The sequence below is a fragment of the Gymnoscopelus braueri genome, assembly GCF_963280865.1.
Source record: "Gymnoscopelus braueri genome assembly, chromosome: 2".
Lineage (NCBI taxonomy): Eukaryota > Metazoa > Chordata > Actinopteri > Myctophiformes > Myctophidae > Gymnoscopelus > Gymnoscopelus braueri.
Window position 1 is genome coordinate 19,194,191 of NC_137604.1, and position 14,254 is coordinate 19,208,444.

At 41.7% G+C, this 14,254-nt stretch overlaps 2 protein-coding genes across 2 annotated transcripts in view; both read right to left on the reverse strand.

Annotated features, from left to right (window-relative positions):
• LOC308078670 (uncharacterized protein) overlaps nucleotides 1-14,254 on the reverse strand; it is a 67,909-nt gene that overhangs the window by 12,869 nt on the left and 40,786 nt on the right. The window lies entirely within an intron of this gene.
• Nucleotides 8,832-14,177, reverse strand: LOC308078682 (uncharacterized protein). Its single transcript, XM_080419963.1, has 6 exons — nucleotides 13,311-14,177; nucleotides 10,655-10,867; nucleotides 10,302-10,532; nucleotides 9,917-10,172; nucleotides 9,245-9,336; nucleotides 8,832-9,100 (listed from the first exon to the last, which is right to left on the reverse strand). Exons 2-6 carry the CDS (start codon nucleotides 10,656-10,658, stop codon nucleotides 9,057-9,059), a joined length of 627 nt encoding a protein of 208 aa, XP_080276089.1. The 5' UTR covers nucleotides 10,659-10,867; nucleotides 13,311-14,177; the 3' UTR covers nucleotides 8,832-9,056.

The following is a 14,254-nucleotide window of genomic DNA, read 5'->3' on the forward strand; positions in this document are numbered from 1 at the left end:
CTTCGGCTCAGAAATAACCAGACAGTTAGTGAACCATTTACCATTTATTAACCATATACCATATTAACCATTACTCATATATGCAATAATGTTGCAATCAAGTTTGGCGGTGTGACTCTGCTCATGTGATATTAAACGATTCCTGTGCAAACATGACACAGATCTCCAATCACAACCCCCTGAGCAGAGCATAACAGTAGCTATAACACAACAATAATCATATAACAACAGTACATACAAAATATAACACAACATAAACAACATCAATTTAACCCTTAATGCATACCACCACCATAACAACCATCTATGGAACATCCCACCAACCAGAAGCCACAGGGAGGAGGCCGGGGAGGTGGAGGATTTTTTAACACTGACAGCTGAACGATCGCACTGACAGCTAACGCGTAGAATGAATAGAGAACTGAGGCTGCTTAAATGAACCTCCAGAGTTGCACTGTGGGTATGAGGGCGTGAGTGAGTTAACTGTAGCAAATGAGATGACAGGAGTTTGACACGTACTGACTTAAAGGAGTACGACTGAATTACTATACGAATGGGGGGGTCCGGGGAGTATGAATGAATATTATAAACATACTGCCCTCCGTGTCTACATGAACTATCGTGTCACTGGATTTCATTTAGACACTTCGGCTCAGAAATAACCAGACAGTTAGTGAACCATTTACCATTTATTAACCATATACCATATTAACCATTACTCATATATGCAATAATGTTGCAATCAAGTTTGGCGGTGTGACTCTGCTCATGTGATATTAAACGATTCCTGTGCAAACATGACACAGATCTCCAATCACAACCCCCAACACACGCTCACTTGCAGTGAGCAATACAGCGCCACACCTTAATCTATATGAGAATGTTTATCAGTTAAAGCATCGAAGTGACGCAATTTCATTTAAAACCCTTTGAACTAAATGAAATATGCTACATGAATTAACTATGTGAGTGTCAGCAATGACGCATTTCCTTTAAATGCATACCGAGATGCCCTTCACATCTAAGCCGATATTCTGCGCCAGCAGCGACTATTAGATGCACATTTTGGCAAAACACTACTGTGTTTTGATGTTAAAGGAAATAGACTATAAATTATGAATAACTATGTGTATAGACAGCAATGTCAAATTCCCTCTATATGATGGCAGCAATGCAAACCCTTCAGGCAAGTCACGCTCGCCCGAGCGGTGACCTGATATAGACGGAATATACTATTTAGTGATTATCAATAATAACCCTACCTTCTAGACCACCATTAAGCAACGTGAGACCCAACACGACCAATGCTTAATGGTGTACCATAATAATACCACTGTAGCAACGTGAGACCCAACACGACCATGCTACTAGTGGCTTACCATACCTTAGTGATTTACCACCTACCATTAATACCACTGTAGCAACGTGAGACCCAACACGACCATGCTACTAGTGGTTTACCACCTACCCTTAATACCACTGTAGCAACGTGAGACCCAACACGAGCATGCTACTAGTGGTTTACCACCTATCATTATACCACTGTAGCAACGTGAGACCCAACACGACCATGCTACTAGTGGTTTACCACCTACCATTAATACCACTGTAGCAACGTGAGACCCAACACGACCATGCTACTAGTGGTTTACCACCTACCATTAATACCACTGTAGCAACGTGAGACCCAACACGACCAATGCTACTAGTGGCTTACCATACATACCATTAATACCACAGTAGCAACGTGAGACCCAACACGACCATGCTACTAGTGGTTTACCACCTACCATTAATACCACTGTAGCAACGTGAGACCCAACACGACCAATGCTACTAGTGGCTTACCATACATACCATTAATACCACAGTAGCAACGTGAGACCAAACACGACCAATGCTACTAATGGTTTACTATTATCCTAATACCACATTAAGCAACGTGAGACCCAACACGACCAATGCTTAATGGTGTACCATAATAATACCACTGTAGCAACGTGAGACCCAACACGACCATGCTACTAGTGGCTTACCATGCCTTAGTGATTTACCACCTACCATTAATACCACTGTAGCAACGTGAGACCCAACACGACCATGCTACTAGTGGTTTACCACCTACCATTAATACCACTGTAGCAACGTGAGACCCAACACGACCATGCTACTAGTGGTTTACCACCTACCATTAATACCACTGTAGCAACGTGAGACCCAACACGACCAATGCTACTAGTGGCTTACCATACATACCATTAATACCACAGTAGCAACGTGAGACCAAACACGACCAATGCTATAGTGTTTTACCTGACCCCCGACCTGCGCTCTGGCAGGAGCAATTACTTAACCATACGACATCAATTATGCAACTCCTGACTTAATTCCATAATTGATTACACATTTTTAATTCTTTCTTTTGAGCTGAAAGAATTTCATCCGTATTTAACGGATATAACGTTCATAAGCAGCAGATGACCGTGTGAATGATGGAACCAAAGATGCTGCTGAGTTGCAGCACCAATCCGAAAGGAGTGAACAACTTGGGCAAGTCCACATCTGAAGCATCCTGCTTCCTGGCAGCGAACCAAGCCTTGACATGGCCCTCCCAACATCCGAACAAGGTTCATCTCCCCCAGGATTTAACCGCCGTTGAAGGTAGCGAGACATAGAAAAGAACGGACAAAAAGCGGTATCAGTTCTTACAATAAATGATATTCCATTAGGATGATAACTGATTAGGAGTGCTTAATTGAAACATGTGAGTTTTCAGTGCAAAGCAATGCATTTCCCATATCTAAGAACCCATAAGATGCTGATAGAACTAATCCAAACAATATCTACATTAGATAGTTCCTTTCTCCACTTAATAAAACTTAATCCGATGATTAATGTGACCTGCAATTCCCATTACTTCTCACAGCTAACTGCGTTCATTCGACATGAGCCGAGTGATCCACCGCTACTCTTGAGTCAAATCATGATTTAATTGATATTTCACAATATCACAACCCCAACGTGGAATGTAGCGATTTGAATATCCATGAAATTAGCTCAAAGCAACCATCCCAGACTACTTAAATATCCAAGATCATTAACAATCCATACCATTTGATATTATACACCTGAATTGTATAGACGTTGAATCCTTATAACATTGAGTGTGAGTGGATACGCAGATCAAGCAGTGAGCAGCCGACAAGGCTTTCAGTAGACTTAACCAGGATGAGTTTTAGATTTGATTAATGAATGACCTGCCTCTCATGGCTTCAGCAGAAGTAGATCCAGGTATACCACCGAGGTGATCTTGATTACTGCTGTGCAATGACCATGGCGCTGCAGTAAAAATGAAGACTGGCAGCAACCCAGAACCTGAAGATTCCCAGCATCCATGGTGGACAGAAGGTCATGCCATCATCAACCTTGGATCACCATAATGGGCAGTCGCTCATGAAACAGAAAACAGAAGCAGAATGAGATCAAGCAATGAACAAATATCCCTTACAATGACATGGTTAAGCTAAAAGAGAAGATAACATCCAAGTTAATTCATTCGTGTTTCATTAATATAGTCACAATCCAACCTAATGAATAATTAGTGCCATGTTATGACCTCTCAACGCGTGTGGTGGTACACAATAGACAGCTAACAGTAGCTTGAAGAGACGATAAGAAGCAGTGTAAAGTTTGAATGCTTATACCTCTCCAACCAAAATTCCAACCAGTTTTAAACTGAAACAATCATGAGGGGTAGCACCAATAAATAATGCTCACTACATACATCCAATGAAATAACACAAGCATAAGCTACCAGAAATGGAAACTAGCATTAGCTAGCATGAAACAAACAACCTGGATGCTATTAGCCCAGTGCCAAACACAACTCTGCATTGGGGAAATCAAGATAATCGAACGCCACATGGCTACAATGCACAAGCATCTCAGCATATGATTGCAAATAAGTTAGCCTACAACAATACTTCCAAGCATATTACTGAAGTGGGAAGATAAGCCGATGCACTGGAGCCGATGCACTGGAACCGCATGGTATAAAGACTCAGACTGAACTGAGTTTACTAGGAACAATTAGTGTCCACTAGGGTCGCAAACCCACAAGAAGGTACAATTACCCCAGTGTCACTAGAGGGCGCCAAACTATGAACATAAAGTCAGTTCTAATAGACAACAGCGCCTTAACACCTTTAAAATTTAAACCTATAGGACCTTAACCTTTAAACACTACTACCACCTTAACTTTAACGCTTTTACCACAAATAAACTTTACTCTTTAAACCTTTACCACTACTAATACTTTACCCTTTAACTTTATTCATTATTTAATACCAATTACCTAATAAACGTCCTTAGAGCCTTAACCTAGAACCATAACCTTTTAAGACTTAACTCTAAAACCTTTAACACTACTAATACTTAAAACCTTAACTACTAATACTTTAACCTTTAACACTACTAACACTTTAATACCTTTACCATCAATACTTAATACTATAAACAACCTTAGATATCCCACACAGTTTCTTCAGAAACAGTACTTCTAGTATAAGAACCTATTACACGGACCTTGGAAACAACTCTAAAAGAACTCGGTGGCAACAGTAATATCTAGTTGAGCATCTACAAACTAAAACCCCCATTATAGCTACCTGTAACTTAAGAGACAAATGAGTTGAATAACCTAACGAAATGATCAACAGCTTCACTGAGTGGATTATATACTTGAATATCCCGTTTAGTAAGTACCTACTTAACATAACACTGCCTAGTTAACATTACCATAATGCCTGCACAATCCACCATCCAGTTAAGAATCACTCTTGCCTCTTCACATTACTCTAACACAGTAGAATTAAACTAATCCTAATATACTATGAATGTGGCGGTTGCATGGACTACATTACCCATAATGCTTTGCTGAGAGCCACTTCCTGTATACTCCCAGCGTGATCTAGTGTGAGAGTGACGACACTAGCATAGACTCCCATAGATAGAATGGAATGCAGAAACGCTCTGACAATCTCAATGGAGAAGTTCCAATGTTAGGAACTATAGCAACCAGCTTTGCAGCGGGATCAAATAGTGACGGAACTCTCTCCCTCTATGGTTCTGGTTACTTCACGTTGACTCCTCAACAGTTTGTGTGTGAGAATGTGTGTGCGTTTAAACCAAACTCCGTCTGCATGGCCCGACGCTATTTAACACCACAAAATAATCACATGCACAATGACCTTTATCTCCATAATGATCACACACAGAGAAGATTAATAGCATCACCTGGCATGAAAGATCATTGAAGACGATCAGGAAATAACTGCAAGCAGCTTGGAAGTGGCTGTGTTCACAGAAATGACTCGCAGCGCAGATCCGCCTCGATGTCGACTTGAGTTGAAAATTACCAGGATACGTTACAGACTTACAGCAGCGACAATGAAACCATTGACATCCACTATGAACCACGCTGTTTAGCGTCGTGCCCCACCTGATCTTTCACCCAAACACAACTGCTATTCGTGATCAGAATGACACTCCTGCAGATGAATTCAATGACGATAACGAGCACGATCCGCGATTACTGGTGAGTTGCCTTAGACAGCTAACACGTAGCTTTTTTAACACTGACAGCTGAACGATCGCACTGACAGCTAACGCGTAGAATGAATAGAGAACTGAGGCTGCTTAAATGAACCTCCAGAGTTGCACTGTGGGTATGAGGGCGTGAGTGAGTTAACTGTAGCAAATGAGATGACAGGAGTTTGACACGTACTGACTTAAAGGAGTACGACTGAATTACTATACGAATGGGGGGGTCCGGGGAGTATGAATGAATATTATAAACATACTGCCCTCCGTGTCTACATGAACTATCGTGTCACTGGATTTGTCATAATGGGAGCGCGTGTCATAGGGAAATTCGTCTATTATAACCGATGCAAAGTTATTTTTTTCTCTACTACTACTCATTGTGGAGTCTGATGATAGTCAAACATGCAGTGAAAGTTCCTGAGAGGCTACCGCTAATGACGAACGAGCTAACGCTAGTTGCTTGTTTCTCAACATGGCAACACCAAGTTGCCAGGTTCTGGGAGAGAAACAAGCAACTAGCGTTAGCTCGTTCGTCATTAGCGGTAGCCTCTCAGGAACTTTCACTGCATGTTTGACTATCATCAGACTCCACAATGAGTAGTAGTAGAGAAAAAAATAACTTTGCATCGGTTATAATAGACGAATTTCCCTATGACACGCGCTCCCATTATGACAACGGAGGAGGTTGAAAATATGACGACAGGGGAATATCTGGAAATAAACAATGCCACTGTTTACGTCGGTAGGTGAGTAACGACACATCAAAGATAACACTTAAAATGTCCGGAATTCTCCTTTAACTTTGTCGACTTCGAAAAGGCTTTCGACAGTCTGGACAGAAACACCCTGTGGAAGCTGCTTCGACACTATGGTATACCAATAAAACTGGTCAACATCATCAAATGCATGTATGATGGATTCACAGGTCAAGTCATCTCAAATGGTAAGCTCTCTGACACCCTCCTCATAAAAACAGGAGTACGCCAAGGTTGCCTACTGTCACCCCTCCTCTTCCTAATCGCCATCGACTGGATCATGAAAATGTCAGTGGATGGTCAAAGGACAGGACTACAGTGGAACCCGTTTGAACATCTGGAAGACCTCGATTTTGCAGATGACTTGGCTCTGATCTCAGGAACACATGCACACATCCAACGCAAGACCACCAGATTACATGAACACAGCAAACAGTTAGGACTCAAGATTAATGTTGGGAAGACCAAGGTCATGAGGCTCAATACCAAATCCCATCAACCGATCACACTTGAGGAGAAACCCCTGGAAGATGTGGTCGACCTGGGAAGCAACATCAGCACAGATGGAGGAGCTGATAAAGATGTCGAGCTGCGCATCAACAAAGCAAGACACGCTTTCAGAACACTCCGACCTGTATGGCTCTCTTCCCAGCTCTCCAGAAACACAAAAATCAGAATCTTCAATTCAAATGTAAAGTCTGTCCTTCTCTATGGCTGTGAAACCTGGAAAACCACCAAATCAATCACTGATAAACTGCAAGTGTTTATTAACAACTGTCTCAGATACATACTGAGGATTTGGTGGCCCAACAAGATCTCAAATGTAGAACTGTGGAGATGCATGAAACAGGAGCAAATCAACACACAAATCAAATTTAGAAAGTGGGGATGGATTGGCCATAGAAAGGATCCGAGTAATATAGCAAGACAAGCTCTGGACTACAATCCTCAAGGCAAGAGGAAGCCAGGGAGACCAAAATCCAACTGGAGGCGGTCCACACTTGGTCAACTGACCAAGACGGGGACCTCCTGGCAAGAAGTAAAGAACATTGCGCAGAGGAGAGTGAGGTGGAGATCCATGGTGGACGCCCTATGCTCCCAAGGGGGCCAAGAGGATTAAGTCAAAAAGTACATATACTGTAGACTTGGGCTGACGTGCGACAACATAAAAAGAAGTTCCTTCCTCTTTATGTATTTAAAACTCTGATTTCACAGCCACTAATTATTTACTGTAAGTCGGCACTTATATCAAAAGTAACTGTCACGCAAAGTAACAGTGAAGTAGGCCTATAGTTTCTCGTTGTAATTACTTTAAATTTAGATGATTACTCAATTGCAGTATTTAAAGGAGATATATTGATTCAATTAACAGTTTGTATTATGTCATGCCTAGACATCCACAAGTTATACAGAGTATAGAGTACTAAAGTATGCAAAGTCTATACTCAGATAAGGGTGCAGTTTTAATGTATTAAATAGTACAAATTTGGCATATTTGTTATAACTCATTTAATGAATGACTGCAGACTGGTTTGACATTGTCAGTGATGAACATGAGATGCTGTGAAAATACTCAGCTGCATTTAAGGAGGAGCATTTAAAAAATGTGACCGCAAGGTAACTGAAACAACATTATGTTCTGTTTGATACAGTATGTCTGTGTGCTGGTAGTACTGCAGTGGTACATACATTATCATAACACTGGTTCTACCTTTTGTCCATCTCCATTTATTAAAAATGAAGATGCAAAATAATTGCAGCGAGTTGACATGCTGCTGGAGGAAAAAGAGGAAGAGGGGTCAAGTCTGCCCTGAGACAAACTATTTGCACTAAACATGTAGTGGCATCCTGCCACATTTCCTGTTAAACATTGTTAAAATAGGCCAACTACAGTAATTGATATTGCTGCATTTTTAACTGCAGATGATTGTGCTATAAATAAATAGATTGATAGATAAATAAATAAGTGTTGGGGACAAAGAGAGAGAGAGAGACAGACAGACAGACAGACAGACAGACAGACAGACAGACAGACAGACAGACAGACAGACAGACAGTGCATTCGGCAAATAATAATCACATTTAAAATGTAATAGTGTTGCTACTGCAGGAAAACAGACAACGATGACACCCTAAATGATAAAAATGAATACTTTTTGGAACAACAATTTCACAACATGTGTGAGAATGAAGATGCAAAATAATTGCAGCGAGTTGACATGCTGCTGGAGGAAAAAGAGGAAGAGGGGTCAAGTCTGCCCTGAGACAAACTATTTGCACTAAACATGTAGTGGCATCCTGCCACATTTCCTGTTAAACATTGTTAAAATAATAATGTGTGTGTGTGTGTGTGTGTGTGTGTGTGTGTGTGTGTGTGTGTGTGTGTGAGTGTGTGTGTGCGTGCGTGCGTGCGTGCGTGCGTGCGTGCGTGCGTGCGTGCGTGCGTGCGTGCGTGCGTGCGTGCGTGCATGCATGCATGCGTAGTATTTGTTGAAATCAATTATAAGAGTATAGGGGACCTACTGAAACTCAATTCATGTATTGACAAAATAAAAACAATACATGGATAATCTATGCACTGCCACAGCAGGAAGCATCATATCTTTGTACATATACAAAGTTTCAGTCAAAGTTGTTCTGCTTCTGAATCTGCACACATGGTGTGACCTGTACTTTTCCACACTCTGGGTGGTTTGTTTACTGTGCTGTACAACTCTTCAGCAGCTGCCTGGACTTGAGGACTGCAGGAGAAAGAACAATTCATTGCGCATAAATTTTTATGTGAAGTAAATTCTCCAAAAACGTTTGCCCTTGTGCCAATTATTTCACCCCTAATGATATCTCAAGTTGATCAGATTTGAAGAAGCTGTGTTTCATTCACTTACTGTACAAAAACAGGTGATTCTCACTTGGAGGTCGTTTTGAAGTTGACGGCTGCATACTGGACATATTCTTGTCTCTGAGGTGGTTCTTCTTCCTATATCAAACCAGTAAGGAATTAATGACACAAATTGCTATCAATTAAAACTGATGTGGCCATTTGTAGAAATTGCAAAGCAGAAATGTAGTTACAGTAAGTAAAAAATATATGATCAGTAAGAATTATTTTCAATCTATTTGACCTGATCCACAGGTAGGCCAGGGATAGAAAAACCAGGCTGAGGCCGACTACAGTAATTGATATTGCTGCATTTTTAACTGCAGATGATTGTGCTATAAATAAATAGATAGATAGATAAATAAATAAGTGTTGGGGACAAAGAGAGAGAGAGAGAGACAGACAGACAGACAGACAGACAGACAGACAGACAGACAGACAGACAGACAGACAGACAGACAGACAGACAGACAGACAGACAGACAGACAGACAGACAGACAGACAGACAGACAGACAGACAGACAGTGCATTCGGCAAATAATAATCACATTTAAAATGTAATAGTGTTGCTACTGCAGGAAAACAGACAACGATGACACCCTAAATGATAAAAATGTATACTTTTTGGAACAACAATTTCACAACATGTGTGAGAGTGAAATATGAAACTCTACTCACATGTGACAGTGAGAGTTTCTTGAGGACTTCTGAGCTCCTCTTGACCTTTGACAGCACAGGAGTATTCTCCTGCATGCTGACTGCTGACTGGATCTAGAACCACATAGTTCTGTTGGCTCTGTTTCTGGGTTAACTTGTCTGTTCTGGTACCACATGTAGGTGGGGTTGTCAGTCAGAGGACAGCTGCTGCTACACACCAGTGTCACTCTCTGTCCCTCTGTTGTCATGGCAGCAGGAATCATATTCAATTTCAGGGCTGAAGGACAGAATGGTCATTTGGTGTTATGGTGGGCTTGTTCATCACTTCACTGTTCACCAAAGAAAACAACTGAGAGAAGAAGAAAAGTAAAGTGTATCTTTATGTTCAAAGACTTTATCAATGCACCTGTCACATATATTTGAACTCCAGGATAACCAACATCTTTTCCTCCTGCCTGATTTGTGTGAAATCTGAACTTCTCTTCACCACTTTCCCATGTCGTAAACCAATATCCATCTAACAGCTGATGACCAGTGGGGTATGAATAATTACATGATATGTCCACTGATGAGCCGACCAGAGCACAGATTATCTGTTTCATATAATTCACTCTCCAGCAGCTTTCACCCTGAACACCTGAAACATAGACAATAAGGAAACTAAAAGAACATAGAACATAAAATGTTGAGTACTGACATATTCATTGTGCAGCATGAAAAGAGCAATTATCTCAAGCAAATCAGCGTGTTCATACTCACACATTGAAGGAGATCGGAGATCATTTTGGCCTTTTACATCACAGTAATAACTGTGATCAGAAGGACTGGAGACATGGTACTGCTGACTTTTGATTTTGTAGTCGCTCTTCTTGAACCATCGAAAGGTGGGTTTGGGGTCTGTCAGAGTACAACTGGTACTACAACTCAGTATAACATTCTGTCTGGTAGTAGTGCCCACTTCAACATGTAGATCTGTTCAGAAGATGAGTACATACAGTAGGTCATCAGTAATGTTGGCTGTAAAAATGAAGATTTCTACTGTGACTGGTGATGTAGCAAAGGAGCAAAAAGATCATACTGTACACAATACAAATGCCAGTCATTATTTCATAATCTTAGAAAAGACCTCAGACTTATCTTTGATTAGTCATGTTTTATCTTTCCACTACAGACCTCCCAGCATGCTAAAGATATAGAAACAATTACATTTGAATTCTCATTGAAATTATAATATTAAGCTAAAGTTCTTAAAAATGTTAATGAATTCCTCAGAAACTAGTCTGGAATTAAACCCACACCTATTTCAAATGAGTCTATTAAGCTCTCAGTTCCATCAACAATTTGGAGCCAGGGAGTTATTATGTATTTAGATACTATAGATACTGTGTAGTGTAAAAGTGACATTACAACCCTGGATAGGCCAGCCGGCCCTGGCGAAGATATGAGGTATATGCGCTCCACGAGATATGCTTTCTTCTTCTTCTACTTTTTTTCTCAGCCTAGCCAATGCCTTTGATTCTATAATACCTGCTCCTTGTTTGTTTGTCATGTTGTCATTTCTCTCCTAAGACAATTGTAGTCTGCTTGAGTCCACTCCACTATCTCACAAAATCATTTTTTTGATAAAATACCTGAGAATCTCCGGTCCCTGTATTTTTTCAGCATCTAATTTTAGAGTTGAGAATTTTACATTTTATTCAGTAGAATGCTGTCGCTTTCTCGATGAGTCTGATTAGTTACTAAAGGGGGCTGCCAAGTCTTTGTGTGGGAACTTTTATTTCTTTCAAAATGTTTTAATTACTGAAAATAGAACATGAATCCAACATGTTATTAGCAAAGATCATCTGTGAACAAAAAAAAAACATTTAATTTACACTGATGATACTGCAGTTCTCTCATATAAATCTGTGAAGCCATCAAAGCTGAACTTGTACTTTCAAGCTAGTCTCACATTGATGAGACAATCAGCTATATGTTTTGAAAGCCTCGTATCAAGTTGCATGGAGAGGCTTTCTAAAAAAAAGTTGAATGTGCAAGGGCCCGCTAGCCGCGCACGGGGCTCTAGCGAGGGCTCGCTTATTTTGGGGTACCAAAATCGTGGGATAAAAATTTCCCCAAAAAAAGTAACAAAAAACATTTTGACTCCCCTGGGAGCCTTGGGACCCCCGCGAAACATCGCGGACCCCCGTAAAACATCGCGGACCCCCGTAAAACATTGCGGACCCCTTCGTCTGTTTTTTTTTTTTTCATGAAGGTTGTTGCTTGTTTCTGGCGCACATCTGGCAACACTGACCTGTCTGCTTGTCCGCCCCCCCAACGTGGCAACCCAGATGCCGACTCAGTGTTTTTGTTTCCTCCGAGGTGGAAAGACTGGTGATGCGAGGTTAGTGGTGTTGTTAGCGGCTGCGTTGAGACACTGGCGTGTTTTAATGTTTTGTGTGGGATGTACATGACATATTAGCGTGAGTGTGGTGTGATAGAGAGACATGAGCAAAGTGAAAGCAACGGCGGGGGTTGAAGCGAAGTGGTCGCGTGTGTTGTTGTTGTTGTGGGGAGATTTCAATGGCGGCGGCGTCGTGTTGGCTCGCGGTGCTTCGGTGTCGCTCGGCGGTGGTCGGTGGCGGTGCTCACGCTAAAGGGAACAAAATGGTGTACCCGTAATGTTGTCCGGCTCGCTGTGTTTCGGTTGCGCTCGGCGGTGGTCGGTGCTGACGCTAAGGAACAACATGGTCGACCCGTAATGTTGTGAGTTTGTGCTGGCCGCAATTAATTATGCTCCGAGGAGGCAAATGTGTGGTGAGCAATGAAAAGTAGCCTACGCCACCCGTAAATTCATTGCGCGCGTTGTGGCTTGTGTTGTTAGTGACATGTGATATGTTGTTGTTGTGTTTAGAGCGAAACAATGACATGGCAAAATGATGGCTTTTCATCTCTCCAATGTAATATAGGATATATGAAGTGGGATTCCCTGCTTCGTCTCTCTCTTAGTCTCAGCTAAGGGGTCCTTGGCCTGACATTTTTAAGATATGGTTTAACAAAATACAGTGAACCTCACACCTTAGGGATTGTAAACAATTAGTAACTGGAATAAACAAAGATAATTGTGTCATGTGATAGAACAGGAGTTATTCATCAATGATATAGGACACATTCTCCCACCAGCATAGGTCATTCTAATGCAGCTCGGATTGACAGAATCTAGGAGAAATAAATTACATGCAGTCACTGACATGATTTTCACAAACACATTATGTGAACACTTATTGTAAACCATTAGTCAGAATAGTTAGTGCAGTACGTGGCACCATTTATAAAAATGAAAGATATATTTTGTTAGCTATCTACCTCAAACTATTAAAAAAACAGCTATTACAGAATCTCAATTATAAACAGATTTGATAATGTCACCACTCACCGACTGAAATATAGGGGCTTTGAGAGCTTCATGACCTTTAACAGCACAGGAGTAGATGACTTCTTCCTCACTGTTGACAAGGAGTTGGTACCAGGGTGACGAGTCCTCATAGAGGAAATGAGGCGCAGTTTATGGAGCTAGTTCAGGCCAGGCAACTCAAGGGATTGGGGCAACCGATCAGGTGACTAGGTCACATGCACTTTTCCTCCTGATCGGGTGGTTATAGGTACTGCTCTGTTACCTGCTCACTCTGGCTTCCCTGTCTTGCTAAGCTGACGTGTGTCACTGCTGCTGCTGCTGCTGCTGCTATTGCTGAGATCTGCTACCGCTGCTCGCTGCTTACCTGCTGCTGCCCATGAAAGTCATATACTCATCATCTCCTGGTCGTTCGTACTCCTCGCCATGTCCTCCTCCTCCACGGACACGGGGAGCGAACGGGGTGCGGAGGAAATTCCGGACACCGGGATCGCGACCCTTCCCCCTGGGGGCATCCCGGGTCCCCCGGCCAAAGAGATCGACTCTGCGTCCGATCAGCGGCGCCTAGTTCCCGGCTGGTAGTCCAAAAAACAGCTGGGTACATATGTATGCTGCTGACCATGAATAGTCTCATATTGTTCATGTAGGTGGTCATACGGCGTCGTTGTTCCTTGGTTGATGGTTGTAATCATAGCTACTCAGCTGCGTGCTACTGGTTCTAATCGTGGTATTACTTTCTTTACTTAAGTAAAAAACTAAATTAAATTATGGCTAAATTTCTTGCTAAACGCTCAGCTCAAAAGCAGTAGCGTTCGTCATTGATCGATATCAGTATGGTCAACTAGAGTGTAGAAATAGAGTAACGACACGCTTGATTCCACCGCAAAGCGGGCTCCTTGAGCTATAGTTCCAAACATTGAGTTAGACGGAGCACTTCCGCATTCCGGTTATAGTTCCAAACAATGGGA